Source organism: Gavia stellata, chromosome 32 (genome assembly GCF_030936135.1).
Source record: "Gavia stellata isolate bGavSte3 chromosome 32, bGavSte3.hap2, whole genome shotgun sequence".
In the NCBI taxonomy this organism is placed as follows: Eukaryota; Metazoa; Chordata; class Aves; order Gaviiformes; family Gaviidae; genus Gavia; species Gavia stellata.
Window position 1 is genome coordinate 622,243 of NC_082625.1, and position 12,993 is coordinate 635,235.

General features: G+C 66.5%; 1 protein-coding gene and 1 non-coding gene across 3 annotated transcripts; one reads left to right on the plus strand and one right to left on the minus strand.

Annotated features, from left to right (window-relative positions):
• The first annotated feature begins 79 nt into the window (after positions 1–79).
• On the plus strand, positions 80–186 carry LOC132319945 (U6 spliceosomal RNA). Its single transcript, XR_009484548.1, has one exon. It is a non-coding gene; the product is annotated as a U6 spliceosomal RNA (small nuclear RNA).
• Positions 187–748: 562 nt separating this feature from the next.
• On the minus strand, positions 749–9,841 carry R3HDM4 (R3H domain containing 4). Of its 2 annotated transcripts, XM_059831729.1 has the most exons (8): positions 9,787–9,841; positions 6,301–6,455; positions 6,005–6,123; positions 4,829–4,952; positions 4,246–4,331; positions 2,845–2,930; positions 2,336–2,391; positions 749–1,591 (listed from the first exon to the last, which is right to left on the minus strand). In XM_059831729.1, the coding sequence occupies exons 1-8, from the start codon at positions 9,828–9,830 to the stop codon at positions 1,488–1,490; spliced, it is 774 nt and encodes a 257-aa protein (XP_059687712.1). In that variant the 5' UTR covers positions 9,831–9,841; the 3' UTR covers positions 749–1,487. The 2 variants fall into 2 exon arrangements, with proteins under 2 accessions (XP_059687712.1, XP_059687711.1); XM_059831728.1 differs by lacking the exons at positions 4,246–4,331; positions 4,829–4,952; positions 6,005–6,123; positions 6,301–6,455; positions 9,787–9,841 and having other exon boundaries at positions 2,845–3,705.
• Positions 9,842–12,993: the final 3,152 nt, after the last annotated feature.

A 12,993-nucleotide genomic window follows, 5' to 3' on the forward strand; every position in this document is an offset into this window, starting at 1 on the left:
CAGTAGAAAACCAGTCGCCCTGTCCTTGCAATGCCTGTGCTCTGGAATGTTAAATACCGCCGGGGGGCCAACAGGTTCCGTGCTCGCTTCGGCAGCACATATACTAAAATTGGAACGATACAGAGAAGATTAGCATGGCCCCTGCGCAAGGATGACACGCAAATTCGTGAAGCGTTCCATATTTTTGGGACCCATCCGCACCCGCCTTTTGCGGGCGGTGCCAGGGCACTCCCCCCGCAACCCGCCCCCCCCGAGCCCCCCTCCCCACGCAGAGACACAGCCGGAGCGTGGGAGCACCGTGTTTTATTGTTGCTGAACGCCGCCGGAGTCACGCAAGCAAACGAGGCGCGAGGGCATGCCGCGGGCTCCCCCCTGCCCGCGGGGACAGCCCTGGGGGTCCCCTCGGTTAGTGGCGGTCAGTGTCTTCATGGCTGGCAGGGAGTCCACAGCCAGAGCAACCAGCAAAGACCCCCAGCAGGCGACCAGGGGCAGGGGGTGCTGTAACAGGCAGAGACCCAGTCCCGGACAGGGGTCCAAATCCTCCGGCGGCCCCCACGCAGCCCTGGCAGGGTCAGGAGCCAGGCCAGGGGGTGGGGGACACGGGGAGACCCGCAGACTGCTCCGTCTGCCCCCACAGCAAGAGCACAGGGTGCGCTCCTCCAGCACACACACATATAACACACACACACACACATTAAAAAACACAGGCTATATTACATTTAAAAAGAGCCTGTCCCCCCGTGGCGCAGGCAGGACTGCACGCTGCAGGCTGGTGCGCAAGGTGGGGAACAGCCGAAACACCAGCGGGGTGACAGCACCTGGGGGCTCGGAGTGAGGAGCTCCCACCGCGAAACACGCCCTCACGGGCGCAGAGCTGCGGGCGCTGGACAAAGCCTGGGAACGCGACAGCCCCCAGGCTCTTCCGCTGGCTCAGCGTTTGCTCAGCAGCCGCAAGGAGCTGTTTCACCACAGAAAAATCTGGACTGAAATCACCCCACGAGCGTCAGTGCCAGAGAGGTGGGTTTGGCCCAGCCCGATTATTTTTAAAAGCACCTGGGCTATAAATAGACACACAAACAGTTCCAGGGAGAGCGGCTCGGGCCGGGAAGCAGCACTGCAACCCAGGGAACAGGGCAAGCATGACAGATAGGCACCTGCTTGGCCCACGCCTCCTGCCTGGAGCGCGGCGATATCTGGCAGGGCCACGCTGCCTGCCGCCCCGCAGGCGTGAGTCCCGGCATCCCACGGGGAGTGCGGCACTGCTCCGTGAGCCCCCAGCTCAGCACCCTCAAGCATCTGCTCTTGGAGGACGGGAAGGGATGAGCCCCTCAAGGAGGGTGCGAGGGAGGGGCTGGTCTGCACCGCGTCCCACTCTGCAGGGGGAGAGGCGGGCAGCGGCTGAGGGGACGGCGGGGCTGGGAGAGGCCAGGAGCAGATGAAGGAAGCCTTCAGCGCACCAAGCGAGGGGCAGGGTGTCCCTCGGGGTATCAGCTCATCTGCCCCAGGTAGTCTGAGAGCAGGAGCTCAGGGGGCAGGAAGACGCGATGTTTGTTGCTCACTTTCATTTGACGTTTCCCTTCGATGTCCGAACCTGGGGGCGAGAGGGAGCAGTTAGCACACCGCTGTCCCCCCGTGGGTCCCAAACACAGCCCTCGCAGCCCAGCTACCTCCCCTCCTCCCTGCGGCTCGTAGGCAGCACAGGTTCCCCCGTGCCCTGCAAAGGTAGCAACTGTCCTCCCCATCCCCAGCCCCCTCCACGCATCCCTGCCGGCACCACGGGCTCCACTTCACATCATTAGCGCTCTCATGCTGTTTTCCACGAGCAGCTGCTAATGAAACAGCAGCAAAGACTCCTCCACAGGGACAGAGCCCAGTGCCTCTCCTCCCCTGCCTTGGCAACAAGACTTTCTAGGGAAACCCACAGGCAGGGTGCTGACACGGTCGCTGCTCTCTGTGGGAGGAGGCAGCAGCCACAGGAGAGGGAGCCCCATGAGCAGCCTCTTGCTTTGAGACATCCAGGCTCAGAAACAAGAGGAGAAACGGCAGCACTGCTGCAAACGAGACACACCGAGGCAGAGCTCTGGCCATCACCCCGGCTGCTGGGCTTCAGCCCCCAGCAGCAGCCCATGTTGCCCACCCACCACCAGTGCTGGCGAAGCGGCATGACCACAGCCGAGGCTCCCGAGGGAGCCTCGGGCAGCGAAGACAGGAGAGCAGGGTTATCTGTGAGCCGCAGCACAAGGTGGGGCCGGGAGGAGGAAGAGGCTGAGCTGGAGAGGAGAGACAGTGATGAAGAGAAGGGAAAACCAAAACCAAACAAACATGAGGCTCTTACTGGCAGAGACAAGGTCCATGTACTGGCAGAGCGCATGGAGCAGGAGTCGCTCGAAGCTGGGGGAGATGGGGGACAGGGTTAGAGTTGATGTGTCTCAGACCAGCAGCTCCCGAGTGTTGCCCTGCCCTGGTTCCTCCCATGGACCCACGGATGAGACACAGGCAGCACGAAGTGCCACAAGCCCCTGTGCAGGGATCCCCCGGTGCATCCCTCCCTTGGGGGCTCTGCAGGGGCCAAGCCAGACGAGTGTCCCCAGCCGGAGACCTGAGCCTGGCCGAGGGGAGGTTGAAGGGTCTCCTTCGCTCCCAGAGCCCCTCTGCAGCCTAGGGCAGCTCTGGGGCGCAGGCTGGGGCACAGGGAACCCAGGCAGAGCCGCCTGCGTGCACGGCGGCTGGCTCAGGCCATGGGGAGCTGGGAACCTCTGTACACGGAGTGCGCACAGCTCAGGACCCTGGACCCCCGCTCCATGGGGAGCGGCGACACCTGCAGAGCCCGAGGGAGGGAAATACCTGTTGTCCATCAGCGCCGTGTAGACGGAATGAGGGGTGACGGAGAAGAAGGCCAGAAGCTCCTCCTCCAGGCCCTCCAGCGTCCCCTGCAAGGAGAGGCAGCAGCTGTCAGCAAGGAGGGCAGCGGTGGCCGGACCCTGCTCAGACCCTGCGGCAACAGGGGAGAGCAAGGAGCCGGGTGAGGGGAGCCAGCGCTGGCCAGGTGTACCCCAACGCGGGCAAAGCCACCTGCCCCACACAGCTCTGCACCCCTCGCAGCACCCGCGTTGTGCCTTTGAGGAGCTGCTGCCCAGCCAGGGCCAGGCAGAGCCACAGGCACTTTGTGACCACAACCGCCTTCCCCTGCCACGTCCGCACAGCCGCAGCACGACGGGGCCTCTGACTCCAGAGGAGTTACCGCCAGCAGCTCCCAGGCAAGTCATCTGGATGTGAGACGTCAGGAAGGCACAAGGGAAGGAGACAACTCCCCTCTCCAGCCCCTGCAGCGGGGAAGAATCCGTCCCCTGCCAACTCCGTACTTTGCGTGCCAAGGGCTGGCATCGTCCCTCATGTTCAGAGTGGCGGCAGCCAGGAAAGCCTCGTGCCTCGCATCTTTCCTCCCAACGGGCAAAGATCAGCTTGATGCAGCTCTCCGGAGCACCGTGACCCCAGAGACAAGCAGCAGAAGCGAGTCTCATTTGAGAACAAATTGAGCAGAAGCCAGCGGGCAGGAGGAGCCAAGGCTGCTTTTAGAGACTCTAATTAGAGCAAGGAAAACAAACAGAGCAGGAAAACAGCACCATTGAGAAGAGGGAGCAGGGAGCCAGGCACCCCTGAGGCCCAGGAGAGCAAGTGTCTGGGCAGGCAGCACGGCACAGGGGCCGCGCGTGGCAGCTGGTCTCCCCGAGCCAGGCGGCACGAGGCCATGCTTGCCTCTCCGTTCAGGCTTAATTGTCTGCTCAGCGGTTTATGCAGTTTGACCCCTTTCAAAATGCATTTGAGTTTTTCCAAATAGCCTTGTGTGGACCTTTCTGAAGTCCCCAAAGGCTCCACCGCTGCCCCTGTGGGCAAACACGCTGGATTTCTCCTGTCACCTGCTGCTCATCGAGCAGAGACTGGGAAACAACCATGTAAAAGTGTCCTGTAACTACCAGAAAAATCTGAACTGAGCCAGGAAAACCCATCTGCACAGGGAGCTGAATGTCTGTTTGCAATCATCCACCACTACAGAGGTCATATGAGAATTGGAACACATTCCCCAGTAGCTCATCTGAAATTCAGCACTTGTCTGGCTCCATGACTGCGCGGGAGGTCAGGGGACAGCCCTCGGGACACGGCTCCAGACGAAGCTGCATGTGGGGCGCTGGCAGCCGGAGCCCTGCCTGCCCCAGCCCCACCGCCCCCCAGCAGCCCCCGGCTCACCATGGGGATCCGGCCCCGCTTCAGGGTGGAGCGCAGGCGGCGGCTGATGCGCTGGAAGCACTCCTTGGGCGTGTAGGCAGGGTGCTCTGGAGCCGGCGGAGAGAAGACAGAAGGGACTTGGACGTGGCTCACATCCCCAGCGCCCGCGGGATGACTCTGGCCGCAGCCACACAGCATCACCTCTCTGAAGGAGCCCAACATCCCCCTAACCTCCCGAGAGGACCCCGCTGGCCACTTCCTTCGTTTGTGAATCTGCACAAAGTCACCCCCAGACCAGCAACACCCTTCCCAGCAAAGGAGCATTTGGAGGCTGCTGAGATCTGGGGGTTTGCAATCACGGGATGACCTCTGTGCCCATTGCCCCCGTCACTCCTGACTCCCGCAAACCCTCCCGGGTCCGTGGGGGGGTCTGCTGGGCATAACCTCCACCTGCCACAGCACCCAAGGGGTCGGCTCACTCATCCCCTGGCCCCGTCACAAGTCGATGGCGCAGGACGCAGCCCTCAGGGAAGAGTGCCCTTCCTAAAACTCATGCAAGGGGGGAAGGGAGAGGCTCTCCCCACCCAGCGTCCCCTCCCAGCACCTTTCCACTTGTCTTCGTTCTTGTTGGGCAGCTTCCTCCTGTGCTTCTTCCTGGCCTCCTCCTCCAGGTAGAGCAGGACACGCTCTTGCTCTTCTCCCGACCGGTTCATGAAGTCGTTCCAGATCTGACAACACAAGCCACCAGGCCCCACTGCAGAGGTCTCCGGGGAGCACCTGGCAGTGCACAGCCACCCTCAGAGCCCCACCTCCTCCTCCTCACCCACCAGTCCCCAGGGACAGCCCAGGCAGAGCAGGAACAGCAGCTCGGAGAAGGGAAGGAATTGGACTGGGCAGAGCTCCACAGCTGTGACACTGCCCCAGCCAGCACAGAGACAGACGGCGGCAGACACGAGCCGCAGCAACGAAGACCTTTCTCCCTGTCTCTCCAGCTCCCGATCGTGCATTACAGGTTGTAACAACTGCTTTGGGAGGACATGCAGATTTAAGACAGAGAGCCAACATACAAAGGTGGTTTTCTGGCAGCTACTGGGAGTCCAAGTGCTGACACAACAGCCCATCCGTGCAATCCAGCCTCAACCCAGGTCTACATCAGGCTTCCTAAGCCTGTCTTGAATGAGTGAGAGAAGAGCTCTGCAGAGCCAAGAGGACACACACAGACCATGCAGGTCACTCTGCAGCAAAAGCCCTGAGCATCAAACAGGAGAGAAGGCCAGTTTCAAAACGCCCGGTTACAGAGCCGGTATCGCAACACCGGTTGGGCAGCATGAAGCAACAGAGGGGTTTGGCAAGGGGCCTGTTTCGGAGGAAGTGCTGCAGCTCAGCCAGCGTTAGTCGCTCCGCAGGTGCAATGCTGTATGTTGGGACCACTTGGCAGCACTCCGGGCACTGCCGGGGGCAGCAGCAGCTTCCATCTGAGCAGGACCCAGCCCTTGCACCGCACGTTTGTGCATATCCTCCGCAAGAGGATCTGCCCAGAGATCCCCCATCCCACAGGGCACAGGACCAGGGGCTCCGGAACCTGATCTCCCCCTGGCACATGTGGCAGCAGCTGGGCACCAGGTGCAGGGATGCCAGCCCCGACACCAGGCAGGAGCCAGGGCACAGCAGCTCAGGCCAGGGAGGGAAAGGGCTCCTTGGGTCAGAGGAACGAGGTACGGACAGCACGTACTGCCAGGGCTCCCCAGCGAGCCCTGAGCAGGCGGGTGGCTGCACCTACCTCCACGTAGGTCTCGTTGTTACAGGCCTCGGTGAAGATGCTCGGGGTGGCGGAATGGGCGAGCTCTCCTTCATCGCTCCCGCATTCATCTCGCTCCAGAAGTGTCATCAGGTAGCGAGCTAAGAGGAAAGAGAAAAGCCCCTGAGAGGGGAGGCAGCGCCCTCAGAGAGTCCCTGAGCCCCCAGCCCCCCCCCGCTTGCCACGCAGCAGAGGGTTTAGGGGCAACGGCCACCTGCCCTGGGGAAGAAAACCAGCCTGGGAAGAGTCAGTGCTCGGAGCCTGCCCCGGATCCTTACTGTTCTCCAGCCTCTGCAGGCTCTTGCGCCCCTTGGCCCTGGGGATGAGGTCTGAGTTGCGGATGGCCTTGTTGATATAATACTGCTTTCGCTTGGAGGGGGAGAACCTCTTGGACGGGGAGTCCTCCAGCGGGGGCAAGCAGTCATCGATCCTCCTGCAGGGACACACGGCAGATGAGACAGAGCCCACCCGAGACCCCCAGGGCCTGGGGCAGCTACAGCAGCACAAGGACAGGGAGCTGCAGGCGGAGAGCCCACAGCAGGGATGATAGGAGAGGCAGAGCATCAGCCATCAGTGTTAGTGCAATAGGCACCACATCCTCCTCCACGGGGCCCTGCAACCCTCCGGTCACAGCTAACGGCCTCATGGCACACTACGCTGCTGAACCACGGCTTGCTCCAAGGATTTGTTCTGTTTAAAGCAGCTGCACATTAGCAGCTAGACGTTCTGGGTAATTAACTCCACCAGCATGCAAGGCAAGATGAAGAGATTCATTTCTGCGGAGGTAGAGCTTGGGGAGGGACCCCGAGGTGCCCCACGCAGCCAGACACCCGCTGCACCTCGCGTTTGCCACCGCCCAGCCATGCGGCCTCTGTGGCGATCGGCAACAGGCCCTATCATCTGATTATCGAAGACAGCGGTAACACCCGCCCTGGCCATACAACTACTGGCTGGGCTGGCTCTTCCCTCCAGACCGTTACGCTGCTGCGGCTGCTCCCCACCACCATCCCCCAGAGCTGGGCGCTCTCCGGCCCCAGCGAGGGCTGGTTTCACTGGTTCTCCATCCTCCGGGGATGTGACCGGTGTGCGGTACCACCGGCTGCTGTGTGGCATGAGACGGCGGGGCCTGGAGCAGACATCGGCTGCCCCAGTACCACCCAGAGCGGGCAACAGCCAGCGAGCCTGCCGGCCCCGCAGCAGGAGCCTTCATTGCCACAACACTACAGCCCCTGGGAAAAAGACTGCACCGCTCCTGGGTACAGCCAAAGGTGTTTGGCTCCTGTTAATAACAATTCTATGGTCAGGGCACATGCACAATTTCAGAACAGCCATAAATTAGCTGGTTTTGTATGAAAAATAAATCAAGTGATGAGTGAGAAGCTCACTGGGCATTTAACGCAACTGCTTTGGTTTCAAAGTTCACTAAAACTCCACCAAAGACAGGAAGTTTCACTATCTTTTCACTTGTTCTTTGCCCACTTGCTAAGGTCTCTGCATCAAAGCTTCCCCTCCGGTTTGCGTGGATTTCCTTTAGCGCAGCAGTCGGTGGGTGAGCAAACCACCTCCACACGATGGGACGGGTGGGGCTGGAAGGGGAGCTGCACCGCTGCAGCAAGGCTGACCGCTGCCCTCCCCGCCACCGCAGCACCACGGTCTCACCCCTTCCGTGGGGCTGTGCCCCACCAGGCACGGCCGTCCCCGCCGCATCCCCTCCTTCCCAGCACCATGGGGCTCGGGGGAGACCCGGCACCGCAATCAGGCGCTGGCACAGCTATCCTCAGCAGCCGGGCCAGAGCGGGCTGTGCCACCCGATTACAGCCCGCTAGCTCAGGAAGGCAGCCAGCTGCTTACCCGTGCCAAAACCTTGATTTTTTTTTTTTTTCTTTCCCCTTCCCCTGGACAGGGGCAGTGACAGGGCCTCTTCTGCTGGGAGAGGGGGGAAAAAACACCTCTCCCCCTTCCAGCTGGAGAAAAAACACCAGCAGAGGTGGCCTTGGAAGAAATAAAAGGGATGCACGTATCCCCAGCGATGACTAACAGATGGGTGGGGAGCTGTAACCCAAGCTGCAAACAGAGAGCAACCAGCGCTCGCAGATCAACTTTTGATACAAAGGTGGTTTAAAAAAAAAAACTAGAGGGAGTCACCTTACCGCCGGCCCCAGCTCGGAGGTTTGAGTACACAGAGCTCGGCAGCTGCGAGCCTGGCACTACCAGGAGCCGTCACGGCTCACCGGCACGGCCCCAGGACGGCTGGGCCACAGAAAAAGCCCTTCAAAGAGAAGGAGTCCAAGGCAACGCACAGTCAATATTTACCCTGTTTTCATAGACGGGGGAGCTCTAACTCGGGGCAGCAGGACAATGGGGAGGGCTCACCCCCCAGCCGCTGCTGGAGGGGGAAAAAAATATGTTAAAAATAGTGGAAGTGCCACCCGGGGGGAGCCCCCCCAGTGCTGCCGGGACCCGCACCGAGGCTTGGGCCTCGGGACAGGCGCAGCCCCAGCTCCTCGGCAGCAGAACAGGCTGCTGAGCCGCACGCGCCTCTCGCTCCCCAAAGCCTCCAGGGCCTTTTGCGGTGGTGCCAGGACTGCCTGGTGCGTGCTCACGGGACTGGCACCCTGCCTCGGTGCCCTGCGCTGCCACGTCCGCCCTTTGGCATTGCTGCCTCCACCCGCCAGCGTGCTACAGAGCTACAGGTTTCATTTCCAACCCGGGAGACTCACAGGTGACAGTGACCTTAGGCCTGTGCCAGCAGAGCCGGGCTTTACTGCGCTGGGTGCCCAGCCAGGAGCGAGCAGCCGGTCTCGGATGAGCTCCACTTTCAGTCCCTTAGTGGTAACTTCAGCGCCGGGATCCCGTCCCGTGGAAGCCACAGCCAGGCTGTCACCCCGAGGGAGCGGGGTCCCGGCGGAGCTCATTCCCTGGGGACCAGAGCAAACGCTGACCCCCGGGGAGAGGAGCCCCACAGCTCCGGGGCCGCTGCGCAGAAAGTTTAGCAGCTTCTCCTCCACTTCTCGTTTCCAGGCAAGAAACAAGAAGCCCCTTGCTCCCTGCCAGGAGATTTTTAACCAGTTCCCGTTAGTCACCGTTTGGGAGACGCGGCACCCACGCTCCAAGCCAGGCCACCGCTGCCAGACGGCACCGCTGCATGGGCGAAAGCCCCCCGGCCCCCCGGGCACGGCTCTCGGCAGCCCGGTCCTGGGCCCTCCGCTAGCCCAGGCGGGGAGCGGCGGGCTGCGGCTCGCAGGGCCAGCACCCCCGGCCGCGGGCCGAGCGGGACGCCCACCGGGAGCAGGTCTCCCGAGGGGCCCGGGCTCCCTCGCGGCGCATCGCCTCTCCAGTGCCGGTGTCCCCAGGGAGCACCCGTGACCTTCGGCGGGGTGAACACTAATTAGCCCATTAGCCTAACGATGGCCTCCCGACTCCGACACAGCGCCTCCGCTTCCGGGCGCTTCCCTGCTCCAGGGCGACGGGGAAAAACGACACAGCCCCCCCCCGCCCGCCCCGGCCCCGCTGCGGCGCCGTCAGGGCTCCCCTCGGGAGAAGCGCAGCCCCCCCGGCCCGCGGGGCCAGCAGCCCGCGGACGAGCGCTGCCCGGAGGCCGCAAGGGGAACCGGCGGGCGCCGGGAGGGGAGGCAGGGAGGGAGCCGCGGCCACGCTGACAGCCCCGAGGGCCGGGGCCGGGCCCCCGGGCAGCCCCGCCTGACAGGCCCACGGCCGCCCCACGGCCCGGCACGGCCCGCCCGGCCCCGGGGCCCCGCACTCACGGGTAGGGCTCCTCAGGGCCCGCGCCGCCCCGCAGCACCACCATGGCCCGCTCGGCCCGGCGCAGGCGGCGGCACCGGGGCCTCCGCGTCCCCGAAGGAAGTGGCGTCAGAGGGGCGGGGCCGCAGGGAGCCCCGCCCCGGGGGGAGCGCCTAGAACCGGAGCTCGGCGGCTGCCGGGGCCGCGGCCCCTTTAACTCTCCCGGCGCCGCCTCCGCCGCCGCGGGGCTCTTAAAGGGGCCGCGCCCCGCGCGGCGGTGCTCCGCCGTCCGGCCGCGGGGCGGCGCTGCGGCTGCGCTCCCGGCCGGCCCCGCGGCCCGGCCGCGCGCGACATTTGCATGCGGCGGCGGCCACGGGCCAATGGGGAGGCGGGGCGGGGCGCGGCGGGCGCGGCGGGCCAATGGTGGAGCGGGGCGGGGCAGCGCGGGGCGGGCCGGGCGCGGCGGGCCAATGGCGGCGCGGGGCGGGGCGGCGCCGGGCCCCACCGCCCGCCCGCGGGGAGAGCAGCCGCCGTGCGGGCACCGAGCGCACCCCGGCCCCGCCGCAGCCCGAGCCCCGGGCGGCCGCGGCTGCTATGCGGCTTCGCGGCGCACGGCCTCCACCGGGTAAGCGGGGGCGCGCCGCCACAGCGGCCCTGCGGCCGGTACCAGGACCGCCCTGCGGCCGGTACCGGGAGTCGGGGTCTCCCCCTGCGCTGGGGGGCTGGGCGGGACCGGGACCGGGACCGGGTACCGGCTGCGTCCCCTGGGCGGGCTGGGACCCCCGCGACCGTTTGCTGGGCGGCACCGGGCCGCCCCCTCTCCCCGCGGCCGGTTACCGGCCGCTTCCCCCGCGCGGGGCTGGGGCTTCTCCCCCCGCGCCCGCCCGGACCCTCCGTCCCCTGCGGGCGTTACTGTCCCGGCCGCTTAGAGCCCCCCGCGCCCCGCCCCGCCCGCGGGGCCGGGACGGTGCCGCCGCCGCCCTGTGCCCCCGGCTGGGGCAGCCCCGGGCCCGCGGCCTCCCGGGGCTCCGGCCGGAGGAGGGGGCCGGGGCCGGGCTCCGCGCTGGGCTGGGTGGGGGCCGCTGGCCCCCGTCCTCCCGTGCCGGGGGCGGCCGTTCCCCGCCGCTTCGCGGGGCCTGGTCCCCCCCCGGGCCCCACCACCCGCCTCCCCGGGTTCAGCCGGCGGCCACCGGCCCCGACGCCGGGCGAGGCGCAGCCGGTGCCACGTGCCGCCGGGAGCGGGGCCGGGGCCGGGGTCTGCCCCGGGGACGAGCCCCCTGCCCGCCCCGGGGGTCCCTCCCGCGGCCCCACCGCCCCGGAGAGCCCCGCGGCCTGCCCAGCCCTGTCCGTCCCCGGGGATGGGCACCGACCGGGCCCGGGCTCCCCGGCCTCCTCCTCCTCCTCCTCCTCCTCACTTCGGTCTCCGCGCTGCCCTCGGAGCCCCCGCCCGGCAGTGGCGTGAGCCCCACCGGGGTCCGGGGGCAGCGGGCAGGGGTGTCCGGCCACGGCCCGGCCTGGCGTCGGTGGCACAAAGGCCCCGTCCGTCACACCCCCGCCCGCCGCCGCGTATTTTTAGCCCGGCGTAGCCGCTGTCGCTCTCGAGCACCTGCCCCGCGGGACGCGGGTGCCGCCACCACCGCCCGAAATCCCCCGCGCGCCGTCCGGCACACCCGCGATGGCGGGGAGGCACCGAGCCCCCGCCGCCGGGAGGGACAAAGGGGCACGGCTCAAGGTCACCGCGGCCGCCAGGCCGGGGCCCCTCTGCGAAGGGACAGTCCCCTGGCTCTGGCTTCGCCGGCACTGGCAGGCTCCGGCTGCGCTTGGGCTTTGCTTCCCCGCAGGGACACAGCAGCGTGGTCCCGGCACGGCCACGGCCCAGGGTGCTCGAGGAGGCAGCTCCGCTCCCAGCTCTCGGCAGCACCGGTGCCGGCACTGAGTAATTCAGCGACTCGTGGCAAGGCAGAGCCGTGGCGGAGCGGGGCCGGAGGAGCACGTGCCTGGGACGAGTCTCGCTCCGGTTTTGCTTGCGGCTCTTGCAGGGGACGGAGTTCAGACGCGGTGCAGGACGGCTGCACGCCGGGGAGCGCGGCCACGGCCGGCGAGTGGCTGCTGCTCCGGGGCAGCCCTGCGCAGGCAGAGCTGCCTGTGCAGAGAGGGGAGGGTCCCTGCCCCAACGCCTCCCCTCCACGCAGGCAAGATGGAGATGGCTGGGGTAGAGGAGGGGAAACTGAGGCACGGGCAGAGGCCGGGGAGCGCCTGAGTGGCCGACCAGTTCCTGCCTCCCCGGTGCCGGCTCTCCTCGGAGTCGGCAGCAGCGGCTGAGGTGCAGCCAGCAGCCCTGGGCCGGTCGCAGCGGCAGCGCGTTCGCTAGTGTGAGCCGAGCCAGGCGCGGCAGGGCTGTGAGCGGATGCGGCCGCCGCCGCAGCGAGGCGCGGGGGAAGCGGCTCTGACCCGGCCGCCCAATCGGCAGAGGCACTGGCTTGCGCTGGAAACGGACGGGTTCCCCTTTCCAGAATTCGCGGGATTGCGCCGTAGCTGCCGGCTCCCGCGTGCCGCCAGCTGTCCTGCCCCGCAGCGGGGGCTGCCCGCGTCCCCAGCCAGCCCTGGATCCAGCCCCGGGTCGGTCCCTGCGGGGGTCCCGGGCTGCGTGCGCTCCACCGGCCCGCGGGCAGCAGAAACGGGGCGTTCGCCCGGCTGAGTCAATGTCTGTCTGTGGCACTACCGCGGCGGTGGTGCTGCGCGCTCCCTCCCTGCCTTCGGCACAGGCGAGGTCACGCCGAAGTTGTTGCCAGCGGAGCCCTGTCTGTCTGGGGGCCGGGACTGGCTGCTGGTTGCACCGGAGCGAGGGGGCTCGGTGCTGCGGGGGGTGTGTTCTGGGCCGGGGCAGTTGGGGTGTCGCGGGGCCCAGCCATGACGTGCCGGCGGGGTGAAGCGGAGTTGGGCAGCCGGCAGCACCCTGTTTGTTGGGGTTTCGAGGAGCGAGGCTCTGCCTGCCCGTCCCATGGGAGGCTGCCCTGGAGCCCCGGGGACACGTGGGTCGCCCCACGCTTCGGGACCCCTCTGCCGCACGGCGTGGACCCCCGTGCCGCTCGTGCCCCGGTGCTGGCCTGGCAGCTGCCTGCTCCTGCCATTGCGGTGGCCCATGAACCCGGTGCTCCCCTCGCCCTCGTGCAGTGCGTCCCTGGTGTCCCCGGGTGGGGACGTGCCCTGTCCCCCGTGGGGGACGCGTG